Source organism: Nothobranchius furzeri, chromosome 5, assembly GCF_043380555.1.
Source record: "Nothobranchius furzeri strain GRZ-AD chromosome 5, NfurGRZ-RIMD1, whole genome shotgun sequence".
Classification (NCBI taxonomy): domain Eukaryota; kingdom Metazoa; phylum Chordata; class Actinopteri; order Cyprinodontiformes; family Nothobranchiidae; genus Nothobranchius; species Nothobranchius furzeri.
Window position 1 is genome coordinate 40,055,108 of NC_091745.1, and position 22,111 is coordinate 40,077,218.

The 22,111-nt window shown below is 42.4% G+C and overlaps 1 protein-coding gene and 2 long non-coding RNA genes across 6 annotated transcripts; 2 read left to right on the plus strand and 1 right to left on the minus strand.

Annotated features, from left to right (window-relative positions):
- The first annotated feature begins 334 nt into the window (after positions 1 to 334).
- Positions 335 to 2,085, plus strand: LOC107397340 (uncharacterized). Its single transcript, XR_001574504.3, has 4 exons — positions 335 to 645; positions 887 to 993; positions 1,479 to 1,587; positions 1,665 to 2,085. It is a non-coding gene; the product is annotated as an uncharacterized lncRNA (long non-coding RNA).
- Positions 2,086 to 2,189: 104 nt separating this feature from the next.
- On the minus strand, positions 2,190 to 6,887 carry LOC139069819 (uncharacterized). 4 transcript variants are annotated; one of them, XR_011520487.1, is made up of 7 exons: positions 5,939 to 6,887; positions 5,591 to 5,697; positions 4,656 to 4,720; positions 3,175 to 3,363; positions 2,571 to 3,072; positions 2,441 to 2,502; positions 2,192 to 2,370 (listed from the first exon to the last, which is right to left on the minus strand). It is a non-coding gene; the product is annotated as an uncharacterized lncRNA (long non-coding RNA). The 4 variants fall into 4 exon arrangements; XR_011520486.1 differs by having other exon boundaries at positions 2,190 to 2,502; XR_011520485.1 differs by having other exon boundaries at positions 2,191 to 2,370; positions 2,441 to 3,072.
- A 3,698-nt stretch (positions 6,888 to 10,585) lies between these two features.
- LOC107395642 (endothelin-2) lies at positions 10,586 to 14,285 on the plus strand. The gene is made up of 5 exons (XM_054735511.2): positions 10,586 to 10,814; positions 11,233 to 11,389; positions 11,576 to 11,689; positions 12,203 to 12,256; positions 12,345 to 14,285. The coding sequence occupies exons 1-5, from the start codon at positions 10,667 to 10,669 to the stop codon at positions 12,418 to 12,420; spliced, it is 549 nt and encodes a 182-aa protein (XP_054591486.2). The 5' UTR covers positions 10,586 to 10,666; the 3' UTR covers positions 12,421 to 14,285.
- The last annotated feature ends 7,826 nt before the right edge of the window (positions 14,286 to 22,111 follow it).

Consider the following 22,111-nt stretch of genomic DNA (forward strand, 5'->3'; position numbering starts at 1 on the left):
CGGTGGAAGGTGATGTGCTGTCTGAGCTAGGATTTATGGGATTAGATTTGTGCCAATAGGATCAAGAAAAACACTTTGGAGAGCAAACAAATTTTAAGACATTGAGAGAAAAAACATTGGTTTCAAAAGAAAAACTTACGATCTGAATCAGATTCTTAAAATGATCAAGAAAAACACTTTGACGGTCAAACAAAAATTAAAAAATTGACCAAACAAAAATATTGACTAAAGGAAAAAAACATGTTTCAAAAGTAAAACTTACTATCTGAATCAACTTCTTAAAATGAGTAACAAAGTATGTTTCCTTTTTCTGTTTAACTCTATGTGTTTTTGTTATCAATTTCCTTAGTTTTGTTCTCGCTGCTCAGAGCTTTGCTCTCACTACCAGATTTGCACTTACACTGTCTGGCTTTCTCCTTTGCAATCCCTGAGTTTTTGGTTGCAATTCTGACACAACCCTTTCGGGTGGGCGGGACTTCTGAGAAGTCCTCTCCCATAGGACAGTGGTTTCTCTTGAGTGACAGTTCAGTGACCTGGAATTGATGTAGCCTCCAAGACATTTTTTTTTCTACCTGGTCAACAACATGAATTTTGAGCCCCAAACACATTATTTCTGCTGTCTGTGGTGTCTACTGAGAATCTAAAGTGAGTATTGATAATATATTTTATCTTTTCTTAGTTAATCTGTAAGTTAAACCACTTTTTAAGTTGGTTTTAAGTAGACGTTAGCTCACTAGCTAGCTGCTAAGCAAGCCATTGTGCTAGCCTCAGGACAATGGTCTATTGTTCCAGAGAGACGTATTAAAAACTCATCTTAACATATTCATTACTAGTTTCATGGAATTAATTATTGCAGTTTATGTTAATAGGTTTGCTAATTTTTCAGGAACCTGTGGAACATCAGAGACTTTGCAGCTATTAGAGCTAACCTGTGTACTGCTAACTTGCTACAGAGGAAGCAGCAGAAAGCTGAGCTAACAGGCTGTTTTGCAGGTAAATACTCTTTTAGTGGAACTGCAGGATTTTTATGGTATAACTCAGAATCTACATGAGCTATTGTGGGAAGACTTTTAAACTACATTTACATATATATGCATTTTTTATTCCATGTTACTTGGACGGGCTAAACAAGTTCATAGTTCTGCCTGCTCCTTTTTCGGTGAAACGAATGGATTACTGTATATGATGTAACTCTAGTAAATCTATAGTAACCATAGTCTGGTGACTAGTGTCTAGTTTAGCTACATTTAGCTTAGCTGGAGTAATATAGTCTAACTCTGCCTCAACTGGTGACTTTTCTACTTCATTGTCAGCCAGACAAAATGTTGCTGCAGAGAAACGCCCAAGGTACTGACCCCACAATAGAAAATCATAATGTCCACATTTATTTCCCACAATCTCAAACGTCACACTAAAATTAAACTTTTAGCTCAGATTTAATTATTTCCTTATTGATATCAGTTTTCCCTTTGTTGTAGGCAATCCTCGGGTGTCAGCAGGAGGAGGTGACTACCTGCATTACGGAGCACCCTGGTTCTGAGCCAGTTGCACCTTTGTGCTGCTCTTTGGGGAGGCGATGCTCAGCAGGTTAAACAACTGTAAAATTGATTTTGTTCGTAGATTTTGTTTAGATCTCATACATCACCAGTTTTTCTTTCTTACAGACACATGCCTCCATGTGGTCAGGTGGTGTTGGTGTGATCTGGGAGGGCACACTCATGTCGTCATCTCCTTGTGCCGTCTCCAGGATCCTGATGGGAGTTCTCTGTGCCTATAAAGCAGGGGTATTTACTTCTGAGCCTGGAGGGCCGGTATCCAGCACGTTTTAGTTTTAACTGTTTCAACACACCTGATTTCAGTCAGCAGATAATTAACAGGCTTCTGCAGAGCTGCTGCACAGGTAATTCAACCCCTGATTCAAGTGTGTTGGAGCAGGGAAACAACTAAAACGTGCTGGATACCAGCCATCCAGGACTAGAATTGAATACCCCTGCTATAAAGCCTTCCTCCCTCCTCCGGACTTTAAACATTAGTATTTTATTATGGTTTACCTGATTTAATAAATAAATCTCAATTTATAAATTTCCTGTTTTGGTGCCTGTCCGTAAAATTCTGCATAAGACACCGAAAGCTGAATGGATGCCTTTCATTCACTTTGACATTCAATGTATTTTTAAAGATACACTTGAAATTAATATCAGCTGTTTAACAAAGTTGTGCAAAGTAATTGCTGATGTCATGATTTTTGCAACAACCTGACCTTCGTGCAGAGAAACTCAGGAGACAAATGAGCTAAAAACAGTTTAGTTTATTAAAATGTTTGACGGATGACTGAAGAGGTAACAGCTGGAGATCAGGAACCAGAAGCTTCTGCGAGGAAGAGCAGAGGTTAGTAAGAGGCAACAGGTCAGGGTTTTCTTAGACTGTGCAGGTAGCTTACAGAGATTGAGAAACGCCACAGAGATGGAGCCACAGGTTTTAGTGTTTAAAGATCAGAAGGCCCTGAGGTAAAATTGAGTGTTAGTAATGACTAAAGAGAGACTTACAAAAGGAAAAGTTTAGGTACTTACAGTCTGAAGTCATAGCGCAGACGGGAGACAGCAGAATGGTGGAGAAACAACCAGAAGTCTGGGAGAATGACAGCATGAGTTGCAAGCGGGTGAGCAGAAGGTAGTGGGTAAGCCGACTGCCAGTACGGTTGTGTGATAAGGAGCTTCAAGGAAAGAATTCCCATAGATCTTCATAGAACATGAGAACGTAAGTTTGAAAAACGGCAGAGTCATGGGCTAGATATGGGTTAAAACACTGATGAGTGACCAGCTACCAGCTTTTATTCAAGGATGGGGTTACAGGTGTGTGAGGATGTGCCTGCCCCATGAGAAGAGTTTTCAGGTAAGCCTCTCCATGGTTCTCTGCAATGGTGACTAGCAAGGCTAAGGAAGAGATTAAAGGGAACACAAACCCAGGACTCCAACCCAAACTCCTGACAGCAACACAACGACTCCTCCCACAGGCGGTTGTTCCTCGGGAGTACAGTCACACGCAGCTGCCCGAAGTTCAGCATCAGGCAACCTGTAGGCGATGTAATCATACGTGGCTTCTGAGCATGCAAGTTTATTCTAGCTGTACAGCGTACAATAATAATAAAGATTTATATTGTGTTGTGTTGCTCACCTTACAGGTTCTTTTAAAATCTTAACCTGTGCCTGCTTACAGCAGGTCTTTTGAACTAGACACAGAGAGGTTCAGGCCCGGGTACTTAGTCAGACTCCTGATATGGTAGAGCATCCACCACCACAGACTCCTGATATGGTAGAGCATCCACCACCACGGACTCGAACAATAGGTCCATATGCTTGTCAACTGGAAACAATGGAAAAAGATTACCATTAGTACAGATATTTATCCATAACCATCACTGTGGGTTTATTATACATCCTATGAAATACATGAGGTGGGATTGGTCTGCAGTAGGGATGTGTATTTTTGACTGAATTTATTGTAGGAATATTCAATAGACAGTCCAAACTGATAACATATGTAACATGACTTAAGCCGGGTGTACACTGTGCGACTTTTTCACTTTTTTGAGCCGATTTTCCAGTCGTGCGAGAATCCACAACATCGGGGCGAGTTTTGCGCTGAGCGTCGTGTAGTGTGCAGGGGGTTACGAGAGGCGATTAACACCACGTGACCAGCTGCCGATAAGCAATCGTGAGGTCGCACGGACTTCTGGCGTGTTTAATATTTAGCTCGTCCCTCGTGAGGGTATGGCACTGTTGAAGCGGCGCTGCGAGCAGCTGCGACCCAAAAAGTATCAGAACCGCTCACGCCGCATGTGCAATCATGCATCAACGCCGCTCGCTATTTCCCTAATAACACACGCTGTTCGTTTTTGTTTCTACACGTTTTTTTTTACTCACAAAGATTGTCAAGAAAGCATGTTCGTCGTGTTCATGTCAAACTAAACTGATCACAAAACACAGATTTACTTTATTTCGTTTTCCTCATCCAACCCCCATAAATCCCTGTGTGTCCTCCTGCAGCACTCCCGAAGGACAACAGGCAAAACAAGACAAAAACGTCTGACGTGTTGAGTAAAAACTGCTATTTTTAGCACATTTTTAGGGCCGACGTGTTGCTACCAGACGTACAGTATGAGCAGTCAGGTCGCATCCGAGAACTGGGTCGTACAGTGTGAGCGCCTGACTCGTGAGATCTGCCCTGCGAGGAAGTCGTACAGTGTGAGCTGGAGCTGAAGCTGAACGCTGCGAGTGAAAAAGTCGCACAGTGTATGCCCGGCTTTATCTGAACCATAATAGCGAGATTTAAATTTCAATGGTGGAAACAAAACCCAATGCACACTGCTGCCGACTAGCGGTCGACATTTAAAGTGCACCAAAAACAAAGAAAATACACAAATGTTTGCATGTAAATTCTTCCAAAAACTAGATACACTGCTTTTGAAAATGGATGTAATATCTCAGGAAAAAATATCACGATATATTGCCATATCGATATTTTAGAGACACAGTTTGAGAATATCGATACAATATCACTGGGAAAATATATTGCGATATATTGTCATATTGATATTTTCTTACATCCCTTGTCTGCAGTGTACTTTGTGTACACTATGGTGTGTCTTAGCTCACCAGCTGCAGTTGATGCATGTGGCCGTGTAGCACTTCCATTGTAATGCAATGCAGTAGTTTTCAATCTAAAAGAAAGAACAAATAAATAAAAAATCAATCAATCAATCAATCAAAGCTTTATTTATAAAGCACCTTCCGCAACCCTGTCAGGAAGCCCAAAGCGCTGAACATGGTACAGTTGTAGGTAAATATATTGAATAAATCAACAATAAAAGCAATTCAAATTACAAAATACAAAATGGAAATTACAAGATAGATGAAACACTCTGGTACAGGACAAATGTGTGAAACACATTTGGATTGAGTGGATGGATTGAGTGAACCAATGAAAACTGAAATAAATTCAACATAAAAGAGGGCCAAAATCAAACATGTTCTGGAAACGCCAAGCAGAGGAGGTGTGTTTTTAGGTGATTCTTAAAGACTAGCAGAGAGGGGGAAAGCCTAACTGAGGGTGGCAAATGGTTCCAGAGTAACGGTGCTAGGACTGAGAAAGCCAGTCTAAAATAGCTTTAAGACAAAAATATAGATTTTATGTAAAAATTAATTAAAAACATGTATTAAACTCATTATTGATTATCTGCCTTGGATAACATTCTTTTGATGGAGAATATAGAACACGTGACAGAAAGCACATTGAATCTGATTTGTCTTGTTCTGACAAACAAATGTCAGATCTGTATACTGGAAATAAATTTATTATCAAACATACTCACTTAGATAATTATTCAGTCAGAGTTACATCATATAATCCATTCATTTCACTGAAAAAGGAGCAGGCAGAACTATGAACTTGTTTAGCCCATCCAAGTAACATGGAATAAAAAATACATTTATCTGTATGTAAATGTAGTTTAAATGTCTTCCCACAATAGCTCATGTAGATTCTGAGTTATACCATAAAAATCCTGCAGTTCCACTAAAAGAGTATTTACCTGCAAAACAGCCTGTTAGCTCAGCTTTCTGCTGCTTCCTCTGTAGCAAGTTAGCAGTACACAGGTTAGCTCTAATAGCTGCAAAGTCTCTGATGTTCCACAGGTTCCTGAAAATTTAGCAAACTTATTAACATAAACTGCAATAATTAATTCCATGAAACCAGTAATGAATATGTTAAGATGAGTTTTTAATACGTCTCTCTGGAACAATAGACCATTGTCCTGAGGCTAGCACAATGGCTTGCTTAGCAGCTAGCTAGTGAGCTAACGTCTGCTTTAAACCAACTTAAAAAGTGGTTTAACTTACAGATTAACTAAGAAAAGATAAAATATATTATCAATACTCACTTTAGATCCTCAGTAGACACCACAGACAGCAGAAATAACGTGTTTGGGGCTCAAAATTCATGTTGTTGACCAGGTAGAAAAAAATGTCTCGGAGGCCACATCACTTCCAGGTCACTGAACTGTCACTCAAGAGAAACCACTGTCCTATGGGAGAGGACTTCTCAGAAGTCCCGCCCACCCGAAAGGGTTGTGTCAGAATTGCAACCAAAAACTCAGGGATTGCAAAGGAGAAAGCCAGACAGTGTAAGTGCAAATCTGGTAGTGAGAGCAAAGCTGTGAGCAGCGGGAACAAAACTAGCAAACAGAAAAAGGAAACATACTTTGTTACTCATTTTAAGAAGTTGATTCAGATAGTAAGTTTTACTTTTGAAACATGTTTTTTTCCTTTAGTCAATATTTTTGTTTTGTCAATTTTTTAATTTATGTTTGACCGTCAAAGTGTTTTTCTTGATCATTTTAAGAATCTGATTCAGATCGTAAGTTTTTCTTTTGAAACCAATGTTTTTTCTCTCAATGTCTTAAAATTTGTTTGCTCTCCAAAGTGTTTTTCTTGATCCTATTGGCACAAATCTAATCCCATATTTTTCTCTCAATGTCTTAAAATTTGTTTGCTCTCCAAAGTGTTTTTCTTGATCCTATTGGCACAAATCTAATCCCATAGACTGGCTTCTGGGGTGATCTGATTCTATCACATGTATAAATATTAAATGCTTATATTATTGCTTTTCACTGGTAAAAATGTGTATTGGGGATAAATCTACCTACTTTTTGTCTTTTCAAGCACTTTGTTTTGTTTTCTTGATTTTATTTGAATAATTTCCGGCCCTTTCTCTCTCTAACCTTCCTGCATGCTGCATGTTTTCTCCGTCTTCCAGAAAAAACTGTTTCCTAGACTTCCTACTTTCTAACTATCAGCCAAAGGGATCTTCACATGCGCGGCGCTCCAGCAGCAATGAGTTAAAATCACTGGGGCCCAGATTAACTCAGATGAGGCAAAGCATGTCAGAAAAGTACAGAATACCAGAGAACATGCGCTGATATGAACGATCGCAAGTGAATTATTTTGTTTTAGTGGAGCGATTTTGTGAATGTTACAGTGGCCGCGTGCAGGACGCAGCTGGAGTAGTTGAGCCGTTACCGCTACGTCCTCTCTGCCCGCAAAGCTGAGTCCATAAATGACGTAATATATGCAGATACCGGATCTTTTTTCGGGTTTCCCGCAATTTGAATTTTTAAGAAACGTATCTTGATTCTGGGTTTAAAATGCATTGTAATTACCGCGTTACTGACAATTGTACCGAGTAAATATTACCATTTTCTTTCCCTGTAATGCCTTACATTACCACATTACAGCAAAAAGCAATGCATTACAGTAATTAATTACTTCTGTACCGCATTACTCCCAACACTGACCATTATGCAGGACTGATGGTTTATCACTTGAGGTCCACGTGGCAGGGGTGAGGTGGTGCTCACTCCTCACCCCTGCCACGTGGACCTCAAGTGATAAACCATCAACCCTGCTCAGTGGTCAACTGTCCTTGCGGGGTCACACCCATTAGGACAGTGGGAGGGTTAAAAAGGCAGTCCTCCGCCGGGGCTTCCTTCATTTCTGATGAAGCATTTCACGCTCAGCTCCCACATGTCTGCCTCGCCAGATCTCGGCTTGCGCGAGGCCGCAGATCGGGCTGGAGCCGAATTGTTCCAGCTGAGGAGGCGCTATGCTCAGAGCCTGCAGCGTGAGTGTTTTTGCTTTTCTGGAGTTTGCTGCCATGTCTTAAAACTCATGAACCACTGAACACATGTTATTGAAAGTTTAATTTACACTAAACAGAAATATAAAAGCAACACTTTTGTTTTTTCTCCCATTTTTCATGAGCTGAACTCAAACATGCATACACCAAAACGCCCACAAGTCTCAAATATTGTTCTGAAATGTGTCTACATGTGTGTTAGTGAGCACTTTTCCTTTATCCATCCCACCTCACAGGTGCAGCTTATCAAGATTAGACAGCATGAATAATGTACAGGTGTGCCTTAGACTGCCCACAATAAGTTGTGTGTTTGTCATTTTGATGAAGTTTGTACTCCCCTGGGGGTTTTTGACCCTAATGGTCATCCGTTGTGAAGATCTTACTCCAACACAAAAACACTACTTGCTTGCAGTAATTTAGGTATCTACTGCCCCCTGTCGCCAGGAAAAATACACACTGTCACTTAAAACACATTATTATTTAACGTTATTGACAGTAAACGAAATTACGATACACTGATAGTTGAATAGGACTCTCCACAAAGAATCATTTATGATTTTGGTGCAAATATCTTGTAAATAAAGATGGTAAAAATCATGCTATGAGCACTGACCTTTACAGCCGGTCTGCAGCCAAAGGTGTGGGGACCAGTGCAGTGGCAGAGCCAGTGGACGCGTTGTAGGGTGGGAAGAGTGTGGAGAGAAGCTTTAACATGAGTGGAAAATGTGCTGCTGCAGGAAAGAGCTACGTACACACTCATGAATGCAGTCAGTGTGTTTATTCATGTGAAAAGTTCCAATGAAACAACATTTTTTACTTGTCAGCAACTTCATTTTTTCACGAGTCAATGAGGACTCGGTCAGTTGTTTTTGTCAAATATGTTTGAAATATCAAAGAGCAATTTAAACAGTCATTTTAAGCTTTTGTTACTGTTTTAATTAAATTACTCATAAGAAAATATTATATAGGCATAAAAATTGGCATGGCATTTGAATTAGCTCTTATTCATGACATTTTGCCTTGTTTTGTTGTTTTTCTTTCTACAAATAAAGTTTTTTTAAATTTGCTGGAGGGATTATGCTTCCATTTTCAATTAAATTAAATTAAAGTTTATTTATATAATGCCAAATCACGACAAGAGTCAGGTCATTAAGTCAATGAGTAAAAGGTTTCTTATATAAGGAACCCAGCAGGTTGCATCGAGTCACTGACTAGTGTCAAAGTCTTTACAGCAATCCTCATCTAAGCAAGCATGCAGCGACAGTGGAGAGGAAAACTCCTTTTTAACAGGAAGAAAGCTCCAGGAGGATGTTGTGCCAGGGAACGCCTGGGGATTCTGGCAGTGGAGCTGGTGGAGTCATCGGGTAGGCTCTGGCCTCTCCACTGGAGCTGCTACCCCCTCGACCCGGACTCGGATAAAACGATGAAAACGAGCAGAATTAGTCAGCAAAGGTGAAACAAACCCTCATCACACTGTATACAACGAAGAACTGAAGAAAACCCAATCAGAAAACAAACACAGTACAAACGTAACAAAGGAGCAGAATTAAAGTTTTTTATAGCATTATGACATTTTAATTATGAAGGGAATAAAGCCCCTCACACAGCAAATGAAATTAGGTTACATGATAAAATTATTATAATAAATTAAAGCCATTTTTTATTATTTAAGTTAAGTCTTTCTTTTTAGGAATTTACTGATTCCCTTTCATGTTTTCATAAATGTAAAAACAGCCTACAGGTGATGCTTGGTTCCTATAGCAGAACGTCACAAAATCATTCCAAGTTTCCACGCCTATGGTTGTATCTTCTTCCTGTTTAATGCAGATGTTGCCCATTTCAGCTGGAGCAGCAGATTCTCTAATGACAGCCGTGTCGTTTCTGTATTTCCTGTGTTTTCATGAGTAAAGGCTGATATTTGACTATCAGCCTGACCCGACAGGGCTGACCTGTCCCTGCAGGTCATGCAGGTGTGACACGAGCAGGATCCCTGCAGCCTGTCAGGCAGAAGTTAGTCACACTGTCTGTACGCGGCAATCAGATGAATGAGTTTCACACCGTTTCTGAGTCAGTCACAACTCAGACACTGTCCTGCTAAAAAATAAAGGAGAATTTTATTTTTTCACATTTAAAACATTAATAGATACCCAACATTAAACTCACAGCCATGTTTTCAGCTCGTGTCACAGAACTGTGTGTTTTTATGCTCCTGACATGGACGTCGGTGTTATTTTGGAACGTGAACTTTTTGTCATTTGGAGCTGTGGGCACCAGGGGTGGTCTCGGTGACCTCTTTTCTTCCTCTATAGTGAGGCGTTCCACAGGGCTCAGTTGTAGGTACCCTCCTGTTTGCTCCTATTCGATTCCATCCCAAAAACATGACACTGTTCTACAAATAAATAAATAAACAAAGGTCAGAGCTTCTTCAGGTGTCACAAAACCCTCCAGCACCTTTCATCATGTAAATATGAGCACATTACTCTTTGTTGTACCCTCTCTCCACTGTTTGCCTGTTCACTTTAGGATCCACAAGTTTTTTATTTACTTCCATGCGGCCTCGCCCCGTCCGGCCTCTCTGAGCTGCTGCAGCCTCCTCCCGTTCTCTCGGGTCAGCTGATCAGGTGCACTGCTGCGACTCTGTGAATCAGACATTTTGTATGTTTTTGCATTGTAAAGATCCTGCTTTTGTGGGTTAAAAAACACAAAATATCTCTGATAAAACATCCCTTCAGCATCTTCCTCTTATCTCCTCCCACGTGTGACTGCAGTGGTCACTGCCTCAGATCAGTAATCTGTGAAACCCATCTCTTGTTCTCCCCATAGCCAGATGATTCCTCATTCAAGTTCAAACGTCATTCAGCAGGTGACATTTATCAGGGATGGAAAGCTTCCGAGATTCGTGCCACAGGTTGGAGCACCCTGAGGGTCGTGGGCTGCTGCTCTGTGACAGGCGGGCGTGGGGGGAGCCTCTGCCATGACATCACTGGGGAGGAGAGGTATAAAGCTCAAACACCTTCAGCACAGGAACCACAACAGCAGAATAAAGAGGTTCAGGGAGCAGAGCATGGCCACACACAGCTACCTTCTTCTCCTTGTCACTATTTGGACTTCTGTTCAGGATGGTGAGTCTTTGAGTTAAAGTTTTGTTTTATTGAGGTGCTTTTAGGTGTAAAACTGGACATTTGACTTTTTCCATTTGTGATAAAAGAAGAGGATTTTATCATTGTGAACACAGAATTTTTGTTTTTATGCTTCTGAAGCTAAAATTATCTGTTTTTTTAATCTTTTTAAATAATTCAGGAAGCAGCAGAAGTTTATGTTTTTCCCATGTTTTATTATTAGAAATGCGTTTTGTTTAAGAGCAGGAATATTTATGTTTGGGATTTTTTATTATCCTTTCACAGAGAAACAGTTTAGGTTTTGTCATCCAGTGAATTTAAAGAAAATATTCAAGACAATTTTTATTTTACTGCAAAAGGACGGCTGTCCTTGTGGAGCTGAGGGTTCACCCTAACAGAGTGCCTCTTTGGAACGCCGTAGGTTTGGGTCTTCCAGTTGTGAAGGATGTCCCTGAAGGCATCGATGGTAGTCCCCCGGTGCACCGAGCCCGGACCCGGCGCTGCGCCTGCAGCAACCGGCTGGACTCTGAGTGCCACTACTTCTGTCATCTGGACATCATCTGGATCAACACACCCAGGTGAGCACGAGGGTGTTACAGAGAAACAACACGGTCTGGCTTAAAATTAAGCAACTCTGATGCAAAGTTTAAAGACAGCTGAACAATCCCCATATCTGCAGTAACAGAGCAGCAAAGAGCAAAGTCTGCAATGTGTTTATATCGCCACTGTGACTCTGAGTATTATTTTTTTTGTTTCCTCTGCAGTAAAACAACTCTTTATGGTTTGGGTGGTGCTTTGCTGCGTCGTAAACGGTCCACTGGACGCTGCGCCTGTTCCAACCCTGATGATCAGACCTGCAGACGTTTCTGTTGTCTCCGGTGAGTCAAGGCATCCTCCCCGTTCCTCAAAAACACTTTGTAGCTGCAGGTGGGGACTGAAGAGGCCAGGGAGTGGTGGGCTGTCAGGAAATGTGTGCTATTATTAGAGTGTGTGTGTGTGTGTGTGTGTGTGTGTGTGTGTGTGTGTATGTGTGTGTGTGTGTGTGTGTGTGTGTGTGTGTGTGTGTGTGTGTGTGTGTGTGTGTGTGTGTGTGTAGGTGCATGATAGTTGTTGGAGGCTGTGAAACTTATAGCCACATTCCCCAGAAATGACTGTACTAAAACGACAGCTTGAAGTCGAGGAGACGGTGAGCAACAGGCTCACAGGCAGCAGACGAGACGCGTGAACTCAGAGAAACCGACTGAAAAGTGACTTTAAGTAGTTGTGCAAAAGTGACAAAGAAGGTCTTAAACGTGATCGTGAAATGAGAGCAGGTGCTTTCATGCAGCTAATTCAGAACATTTGAGGTTTCTGTAGTCGTTGGTGATTTTTTGTTATTTTCATTTGTGCAGCCCTGAAATCTCATCGGTGAAGAGTCTGCAGCTTGACACGCTCAGCACCATCAGGTGAGTTTTAAAATCAAACTCGTCACTCTTTTAATTACACTTTAATCACACTTTGACAAAGTGTTTGATTTCTATGTATGTCTCACAGAGCTTCAGCTGACAAATCAAAGACAGCTGTAGATACCCTGGGTTCAGATGAGTCCCCTCGGAGGAAAATCGCCTGAATGAAGAGGCTGCTGAAGCAGTGACAGCAAAAGAGGGCGAGAGAGAGAGAGAACGAGCACCTGAACAAATGGCACTCCTTTCACAAAGAGGAGGGAAACAAAGGGTTGCTTAGAACGCATCCCGTCCACGAAGTCCCACTGAGCCACAAATAGTTCAGGTTTCACCTGCAAGTAGAGCTGGATGAAGGTCGGCAGGCACGTGATGGATACAGAGGAGACAAATGGGACCTGACAGAAGATGTTGCAAGGTGGATGTGCAGGTTTTAGGATGGTTTTGTGCAACTGTGCAATTTCAGACAATTCTGGTAAAAAAAAAGAGAAGCATGCAAAACAGTAACTCTGTTTTATGTTATCAACGTAGTTCATGTATTCTAGAGAAAAAGCTCCTCTAAACTAAGAGTTTTAATTGAAAATGGCTGTTATTGTTTTTCTTTCAGGATTAAATATAGTGCAAAAATAAATGGGAATTCATGTTTCCATATTCTTTTGTTCAGATAGAAAAATACTTTAGGTTTTATTTTTCTTTAGTTGCTGTAGCTAAAGTATAAGCTACACGGGAAGAGCCGTTCAGAAGCCCATAAATCACATGAAGCAACATGTGTGATTCAGTTGTGTGAGGGGCAAACACAGTTTTTGAGATCAAAAGGAGGCCAGGCATGGGTGGATGGCTCAGGAATTCTCCTCTCTGCGCCAATAATGCGTTCACCTGCTTTTCAAAAGGCAGCGCCGGCTGTGTTATCACAGGGATCTGTGGAAAGAATTCAGCATTTTGGAAGAAGAGTGTGTGTGACAGAGAGCTGCAAAACACACTGTCGCCTTGTGTTCATCTCCGCTTGCGTGCACTGCACATATGGTCCGAGCACACCTGAATACGCAGGCAGGCCGCCGAGGGTTTGAGCTGAAAACTGCTGAGTCATAAATCAAGCTTCTGTGTTACCGAGCTGTTACTATGGTGACATCAAGCAGCGCTGATAAGGAATGTCAGTCAAGTGTTGACGTGCTTCTAATTGAGGACATTTTCATTTCATCCTTGTCATAAATGTGTAAGAGAAACCCCCTGCAGCCATCTTTTCCAAGCAGATCGACTCTCACTGCGTAACACACAGAACTATGGAGCTCACACCCAGACACTGCAAGGACACACCTCAGCATGACCTCAGGGCTTTAGTTTTGTCTCAAAAAACTTCATGTACAAAACAAGGAAGTGTAACTATGGTCGCTGGGTGTTTGGCATCATTCTTTTTTCTTTTTTTCCCAGTTGAGCCAATTCTTTGGTGTTTCCAAGAAGCACTCGGAGCAAACCCAATTAAAAGAATATGATGCTGTAAAAGATAAGCCATTCATCTACATCATTAAAAAAATACATATTAATGATTAACCAATGGGAGCATTTTAACCCCTGGCTCTGTCCATGGTGCTGGAACAAGCCTGACAAGTCATCCAGAAGTTGTCCTTCAGCTGATTCCGTCGATTGTGTGCCGATTGTAGTTTTCTGGCGCCGTAGTGTCTAGATCTGCTGCCTGCATGCCGATTACATCATCATACTACGGCAATACCACCAAGCCAAAATTTATTGCATCTCTTTTCCGACTCTGTTCTTTCACATATGTTTTGGAAGGGGTTTTGCAGTTTTGTTATTAAATTTGTGTTTCTTACTGCCTAAATGTTTTTGAAGAAGTAACGTAACTTCCACAGGTCGTACATCCAGCCAGTCATCCAGTGTGACGTCATCGACAGGTGCAAGACCCCGAGCCGGCCAGAAGGAAACATGGCGTCTAATATGATGCCCCCCAAAGACAAAAGACCTGTGCCCTATGTACTTACGGTTACGACTGGGCGTCATTTTATCATTTTCAACAACAGTCCGATGGATATTTCCAGAGACTAGAGGTAAAAATACATATTGTCACTTCAAACTAGGATCATCCAGTGGTTCATGAGAAGTCTAGAAATCTAGACAGACCATAGTAGAAGCAAAAGGATTTCGGGCCACAGGTCAGTCTAGCCACGCTCCATTTGAGCCTCAGCAGGTCCACTACTGGCCCGTTGACTGATATTCATAGCGATGAGTACATTACATTGTTTGTCCAAACATTGTGATGTTTCAAACTGAGACACAACCGTAGATTCTGCTCCTCGACTGAACTCTGTCTGTGGGTCATGGCCAGACTTTATATTCATACATGTACGATGGTTTGCCAGGCTGGTTCAGAGGATCTTTGGGTTACTCATACTAAACCAGAGGCAGACTGGAACGAAGCTCCAAACACAGAACAATACCACTTCCGTACACACGCACACACCATTCGGTATAATGTACTGTATCAGTAATCTAGTTAGAGTATTTGGTACTTTATGGGTTGTTTACGTGAAAATGAAACCATTCAAGTATTACTCATCACCCATTTATCAGCAGTTCATCAAACACGACAGGTGTTTTATAGAACTGCACTGTAAAACCTGACAAGTTAGTTTAGCTCACTTAAAGTCTCTTTCCGGAGTATTTCTCTTATCTGATGGCACCATCTAGTGGCTGACAGGCATATGACACAAAAAGTCTGTCGCTCTGTGTTCTTAAGATGGCGATTTCACATTTCTTGTTTATAAATGTGCTTCTGTAGCCGACAAACAGCTAAAACATGTTTCACGAGTAATATTCTCATGTCATGTTGTGTTCTCATATATTTATATTTTAGAGACTTTCTTGTCCGTGAAAGGTTCATCAACTCTGCATCAGCCGAGGCATTCCTTAAATGTGAAGCGTCTAAGCGGTCGTCTAACGCTATTGGTTAGTTCTGGTCGGCGCTCAGTTTCCTATTGCACGGAGCTCTGCGGGACAGGGGGCGTGCTTAGCAAATAAAAAAGATGTAATGCTTACATTATGTCACGGTACATGATGAGATAGTCACTTTTACAGATTTCTGAAAAACCATACATAATTTCTGAAAGTAGAAAACTCCGGAAAGCTGCTTTGAGTTAAACCATGTTCACGAAATGTTCAAGCTCATTGACTCCAGTAAATATTTTTGTAATTTTTACTGAGTTAAACCGACGTGTTGGGCAAGAAGTAAACACAAAAGGAACGATTAAAGTTGTTATTTAATTTTTTTATTACAGACAAGTTGTGAAGTGTTGCTGTCAATTTTTCTTAGCGCTGTCACAGTGACGGGATGCTCATACTGTCACAGACGTATAACATTCTGTCTCATTCCGTATTCTGCGCTTCAGGCTGTGCACGTGTGTGTGTGTGTGTGTGGGGGGGGGGGGGGGGGTACAAGTGGTAATGCTGCTGGAATTCATAACTTTATCCTTCTCAGCAGCAGCACCGCAGGTGCTCTCCATGTCCAAAATGTGCGTAAACCAGGTCCTCAGTCAACTTAAAGTTGCGCACATTTTTTCGCTACGTTTTCTTTAACAAATCCCAAAGTTTGCGTGGAAAGTTGCTTACGCAGTTTTCCGACCAGTTTTGTGCGTAAGCAAGCTTGATAAATGAGGCCCCAGCTCTAGACCCCTAGGTATATCTGCATGTGTTTCGTGGATTTGGAGAAGGCGTTTGACTGCGTCCCCCAGGGGGCCCTGTGGGGGTGCTCCAGGAGTATGGGGTACCAGGCCCTCTGATACGGGCTGTTAGGTCCCTGTATGACTGGTGTCAGAGCTTGGTCCGCATTGCCAGCAGTAAGTCAGACTTGTTTTCGGTGAGAGTTGGACTCCGCCAAGGCTGCCCTTTGTCACCGATTCTGTTCATAACCTTTATGGACAGGATTCTTAGGCGCAGCCAAGGTGTGGAGGGCATCCGTTTTGGTGGCCTGAGGATCAGGCCTCTGCTTTTTGCAGATGATGTGGTCCCGCTGGCTTCATCAGAACGTGATCTTCAGCTTTCGCTGGAGCGGTTCGCAGCCGAGTGAGAAGCAGCTGGGATGAGAATCAGCTCCTCTAAATCTGAGACCGTGGTCTTGATTCGGAAAAGGGTAGAATACCTTCTCCGGGTCAGGAATGAGGTTCTGCCCCAAGTGGAGGAGTTTAAGTATCTCTGGGTATGAGGGAATGATGGAGCGTGAGATCAATAGACGGATTGGTGCTGCGTCTGCAGCGATGTGGGCACTGTACCGATCTGTCATGGTGAGCAGATTGAGATCTTGATTTCCCGGTCGATCTACGTTCCTACCCTCACCTATGGTCACGAGCTTTGGGTAGTGACTGAAAGAACGAGATCGCTGATACAAACGGCTGAAACTTGTTTTCTCCGCAGGGTGTCCGGGCTCTCCCTTAGAGATAGGGAGAGAAGCTCGGTCATCCTCCCGAACGCGTCCCTGATGAGGTTTTCCAGACACGTCCAACTGAGAGGAGGCCTCAAGGAAGACCCAGGACACGCTGGAGGGACTGTGTCTTTTGGCTGGCCAGGGAACGCCGTAGGATTCCCTCGGAGGAGCTGGCCCAAGTGACAAGCAGATGAAAACTGATGAATGGGCATTCTTTATCATCAAGACCTGACAAGCTACAATCGCATCTTGTTAAATAATATTAAAAACCATTACCTTCCTTATTTGTCATTATTTATAATATGGTCACAGAAAGGTAGAACTTTAAAGGAGCATGCAAGTTTGGTTTGAAGTATGAACCTGGCTCTCTCCATTAAGCAACCTGAACTTAAAGCTACACGCTTGTTTGGATCGAGCTAAGCAGCCGTGTGTTTGCTCTCTGAGTCTTACCAGAGACACCGATGGGGTGTGAGGTCATGAATGACACTGCTGATGTTCGGGGCAGGCACTGGGTCAAACCGAACAGTAAAACAAGCTCTATAATAAATCTAAGGAGAAAATTATGCACTCGTATGTTTAAAATGCATTTAAAATCGTTGAAGTTACATTAAATTATGATGACAAGTCAGGAAAGCCCCAACGCAGCATTTGTAGCTCTGAACAGCAAAGATTTCTGCTTCCTTCAGCACTAAATCTTAAACAATAGGCATGACAAAAAACAAAGATCTGATTGAAAGATAATTCAACCCATGACATCATATTTTTTCTACTAAGGCACAAGATCATGTTTCATTGTGTGGGTTGGGGCAGCTGTCTGTCCTGCTCCTGTTACATTTAAACCATTTCCTCTCACCGTAGCCCTCCCAGGAGCTTTTCTGTTCTTCAGAGTTGGCTGAAGATGTAGACTTTAGTAGAGTCAGCTGGCGTATCAGTGAGATGGGTAAAATACTCAAACAAAACACTAAATGGTTTATTTTAAATGATGAGGGGTGTGGATTATTACGACTCCTACAGTCAATAGTAACAGAACTGTGAAATAATCTCCAGTCAGTGTGAAGATTTGCATTAGTTTGTCCTTCTGTCACATAAACGTATCTATATCTCTGACGCCCTTCCGAGGAAAGTACTTGATGCTGATTTATGATCTCCTTATCAAGGCTTTCTGTTTTACTCACACTTCAAACGGACTCTATCAGCTCATCAAGGCTTGTCCAAACCAACCATTATTGCCCGATGCAGCTTTTCTTAGTCATTTTATGGTTGACAATGCAGCCCAGCCAACTCCACCAAAGGGATCCCAAGGTGTTCACTGGTCAACCTGGAGATGTACTGTCAACCTCCATGGTGTACTGGGTGGTCCTGGTGCGCTCCTGCTGGCAGAACTTACTGGAAACACCTCTCCAGTGAGGCATCCCGGAGGCTTTCTGTCCAAAGATGTGAACCACCTCAGATGGCTTCTCTTGATGAGGAGGAGCAGCTGCTCTGCTTTGAGGATGTCTGAGCTCCTCAGCCTTTTTCTAGAAGACTGAGCCCAGCCACCAAGGGCAGGACACTAATTATGGATGATTAATAATAATAATAATAATGCATGGAACTTATATAGCGCTTTTCTAGACACCCAAAGATGCTTTCACACTCTCTCACATTCACACACTGCTAGTGATGGTAAGCTACTTGTAGCCACAGCTGCCCTGGGGAGGTCTGACAGAGGCGAGGCTGCCATTTGGCGCCGTCAACCCCTCTGACCACAACTAACACAGGCAAGTTGGGTGAAGTGTCTTGCCCAAGGACACAACAGCAGGATACCCCTGGCGGGAGCTGGAATTGAACCCATGACCCTCCGATCATGAGGCAATCCGGTCTTCCACCTGAGCTACTGCTGCCCTGATTGTAATCATGATCTTGTACGTTTGATCATTACCCAAAACTCGTGATGAGGGGAGAGAGCTGGGCTTGACCAATCAGTGGAGAGCTTTATTCTCTGGCTTAGCTCGCTTATCACCACAACAGACTAGTCACTGCACAGATATAATTTAATAAAAGCAAGTCTAAAAAATATACTCAAGCATTAGATAAGTAAATAAAGACCGTAGGCAGAACCACAGAAGTGACAGTCAGGCATCGGAGTACTGATGGGACATTTGAGGCTGGGGCTCTGAGGCGTGTACCAAGCAAAAAGCGGCGAGTCAGAAAGGTCTGACTCAAAGCTTGCTGGTGTTCACAGAAATGATGTGACTGGTGACAAATGAGGCCTCGTTTTTACCTGGGTCCCCTGAATAGTTCATTTGTGTCACTTTTCAAAATAAAAGCAGCCAAAACTTTTTGTCGGCTGCCCCCCCCCCCCCCCCCCCCACCCCAGTCAACACACCTCCACGACGGTGATGATCTAAAGCACAAAATATGCTGTAATGTTTGTCCCAAGAAGAGCTGCACTGCCAACACTCAACACCAGATATCCTAATAAAGGAAGAATGTAACACACAAGATAGAGGAAGGGAATGGTTTAGTTTGGGGTTTCCTCTACAAATCTAAGGTATTACGGCTTTTATTTATCCTGTTTTGTTTACAGACACAAGATGTTGAAAGGCCAGTGTAGATCGCTGCTATAGTGGCTGAAGTGGAGGTCTGCTGGTACTTTACCCCCTCTTGTGGTGCTTGAGAAAACTGCAACAACAATGCTGCACAGGCCAGAAATAAACACTAGGCTCTTTTTTAATACATGCTAGCATTAGCCTAGTCTGAGGGGCGTGTCTTTGCTCTATTACATCTCAGTTCTGTTTCTCTGAAAAATCAGTGGAAATAAACACCTACGAGTATGAGTCAGATAAACAACGAATGACTGGTTTTTTAATGAGAGAGCAACTCAGTATCTGCAAGATATTGGAGGATTAGGGTTAACGTCATTTCCAATAGCAAACGTGCAATTTTTTTGAATATGGTCTAATTTAGCCAAATTTGGCAATTGTAATCATGTATTGTGTAATTACATCCACTTGTGTCGTGTTGGTAGTGCGTGATGCTGAAACATGTGTTCACAGTGGGTGATGCCTTATGTCATGGCCTAGGTGTGTGGGTTGGTTTGAGCTTCTTTTCTCCTGCAGTGATGATGCAGGTAAAGAGCTGCCAGCATGTGATGCTCAGTAACATTGACCCTCTGTACTGAAGTTACACTAAAAAGTTAACTGTTGCAGTGGTGCCAAAGGTCACAGAATGGATACAAGAAGACATGGTAGACTGAAACTGAGGCTTTAGAGGCCGACACAAGAGGGTGCATGGACCATGGTGCAGAACGAATGCATGAACATAGAAGAGAGAGAGCTCATGACTAAACATGCCCTATAAGTAAACAATGGTGTCTGCCAAATAAATAAACATAAACATAAATATAAAGTCAAACAATTGTCTGAGCCTGGATGAGTTGAAGCAAACCAAAATGTTGATCAATGAATCTGATGATTGATTTTTGGGCCATTCCCATCTGTACCGGGTTGGCCCGGGCCGGGTAGCCCCAGTCGGCCCCAGCCTGGCCCGGTTGATTCCACACATCCTTGCCTTAAGTCCATGTGGGCTGATTCTACCCACCAATCAGAGGCTTGCTCTAATGGAAGGTGTGAATTTGCTGTCAGCAGTGGGTGTGTCGGCCCTGGTCGGTCTGAAGCAGACCCCCTCGAGAAGAGGGCTGAGAATGAGCCTTGGTTGGCCCGGAAAAATACCAGGCCACCCAGATATGTAAACAACCTACGCTACCCGGCCCGGGCCGACCCGGTACAGGTGGGAATGGCCCATTTGTTACTGAAACATTGAAAGGGCCCAAAAGGCATCTGCTAACTCTGGATTTGAACACAAAATAATAAGAAAAAAAGAAAGGTTTCTAAAACCCGACCTTGAAATCTGTTTTCATCTTCAAGGAAACAAAAATAGTAAACGCTATCCATCCATTTTCATTTGCGGGGCAGCAGCCTAAGCACAGAGGCCCAGACTTCCCTCTCCTCAACTATTTGGGGCTTGCCCCCCATCCCCCCCCCCCCCCCCCGAAATCACACCCATGGGCAGCAGTTTTTACAACTTTAATTCTGACAGAACAAGGTTTCGCAATAACACTGGATTTGATTTGGAAGATTCTGGCCCGAGTTTTCCAGGTAAATTCAGTAAATATCACGATACATCATGTCATCTCCCCTGTATTGTAAACATCGCATCACCAGATTCTTGCCAATAGGGAGCGTACGTCTCCTCCTCATCCATCTATGGGTCTCCTGAACAAAACAAATGAATGTAAGTAAATGGGACTATAAAATTATCTTCTGGTCAACTTTGCCTTTTGCCCCCAATCACACATATGTTGTATTTCAGTTTAAATGATAAATAATTGTGTGTTTCGACTATGTTTGTCACAAATCAGACGTCACAGAAACAGCTATTTTCTTCTTCTCCTCGTCTGCTCCTCTTGTGTATTTGGCGAGACGAGCAGTTCGGAGTTCTTCGTGTCATTTCACAAAAACCCTAAAGTAACTTTTGCCGCCTGTTGGAAATAAGCACTTTCAATGAGCACAAAATGTGTCTTTTTAAAAATCACTGACATCATATGTCAAATCCACAGCACATATCAAACGGGATCAGAAAATAACTTTTACTGGCCACAGACTCCCATTCATTTTTTGGGCAGTAGGGGACCCATGGACCAGAACGGGCGTGACTCCCTACACACACCCCTATTATTGCGTAATATATTTACTTGTATTCACTTATATTTTCTCATATTTTTAAATCTTTTTCTTGAGCCAATACGTGCTAAAATAACCATTTACAAGGTTAATGAAAGGCCAACCAGCCCCTATTGCCCCCCGTGGCTGGAATATTCCATTTGCAACTTCAGAGTTTTGGGTCCCGTCTGTGACATACCTGGCGCTGCAGTTCCAGCATGTTTCCTGCACGTTTTTAGATCATGAACACGGCTGATCTGTTTAATTTAGTGATGAACCGCTCCTGTAGACACTAATGAAGGCTGGGAAGCCATTTCAGCTGTTAGATTAAGATTTTATAAAGAGAAAAACACCGCGAGGAGATAGGTTTGGCTTTTGTTTCCACTAAACAGACACTAGGGGGTGCTGAAAGCAAGCCGAAACTGCCTAGTCTCCCTTTAAAAAACGTTAGCATCAACCGCTTTGGAGTTAACCTTGTCTGACCAAACAAATAAATTAAAAACTCTGAAAATAAATCTTTTGATGTGACTTTAACAAATGGCATGTTTATAACGTCATATTTGCAGATATTGGATAAATCTTTTGTTGGTAGTTGTGGAGTCATTCACATCACATAGACCAAGAAGCAACATGCTGCCTGAGATCTCCGTGGGATTGTACAAAACATAAAAGTTCACTGAAAAATGTATTCCTTTTGTTATTTTAGAAATACAATCAGCCATTCTGAGT

Bases quoted from the DNA above. Each gene is read 5' to 3' on its own strand.
- LOC107395642 (XM_054735511.2), top strand. From the start codon at position 10,667: ATGACATCACTGGGGAGGAGAGGTATAAAGCTCAAACACCTTCAGCAC. The intron at 10,815-11,232 runs GTGAGTCTTTGA...GGAACGCCGTAG, and splicing joins TTGGACTTCTGTTCAGGATG to GTTTGGGTCTTCCAGTTGTG. The intron at 12,257-12,344 runs GTGAGTTTTAAA...TATGTCTCACAG, and splicing joins GACACGCTCAGCACCATCAG to AGCTTCAGCTGACAAATCAA.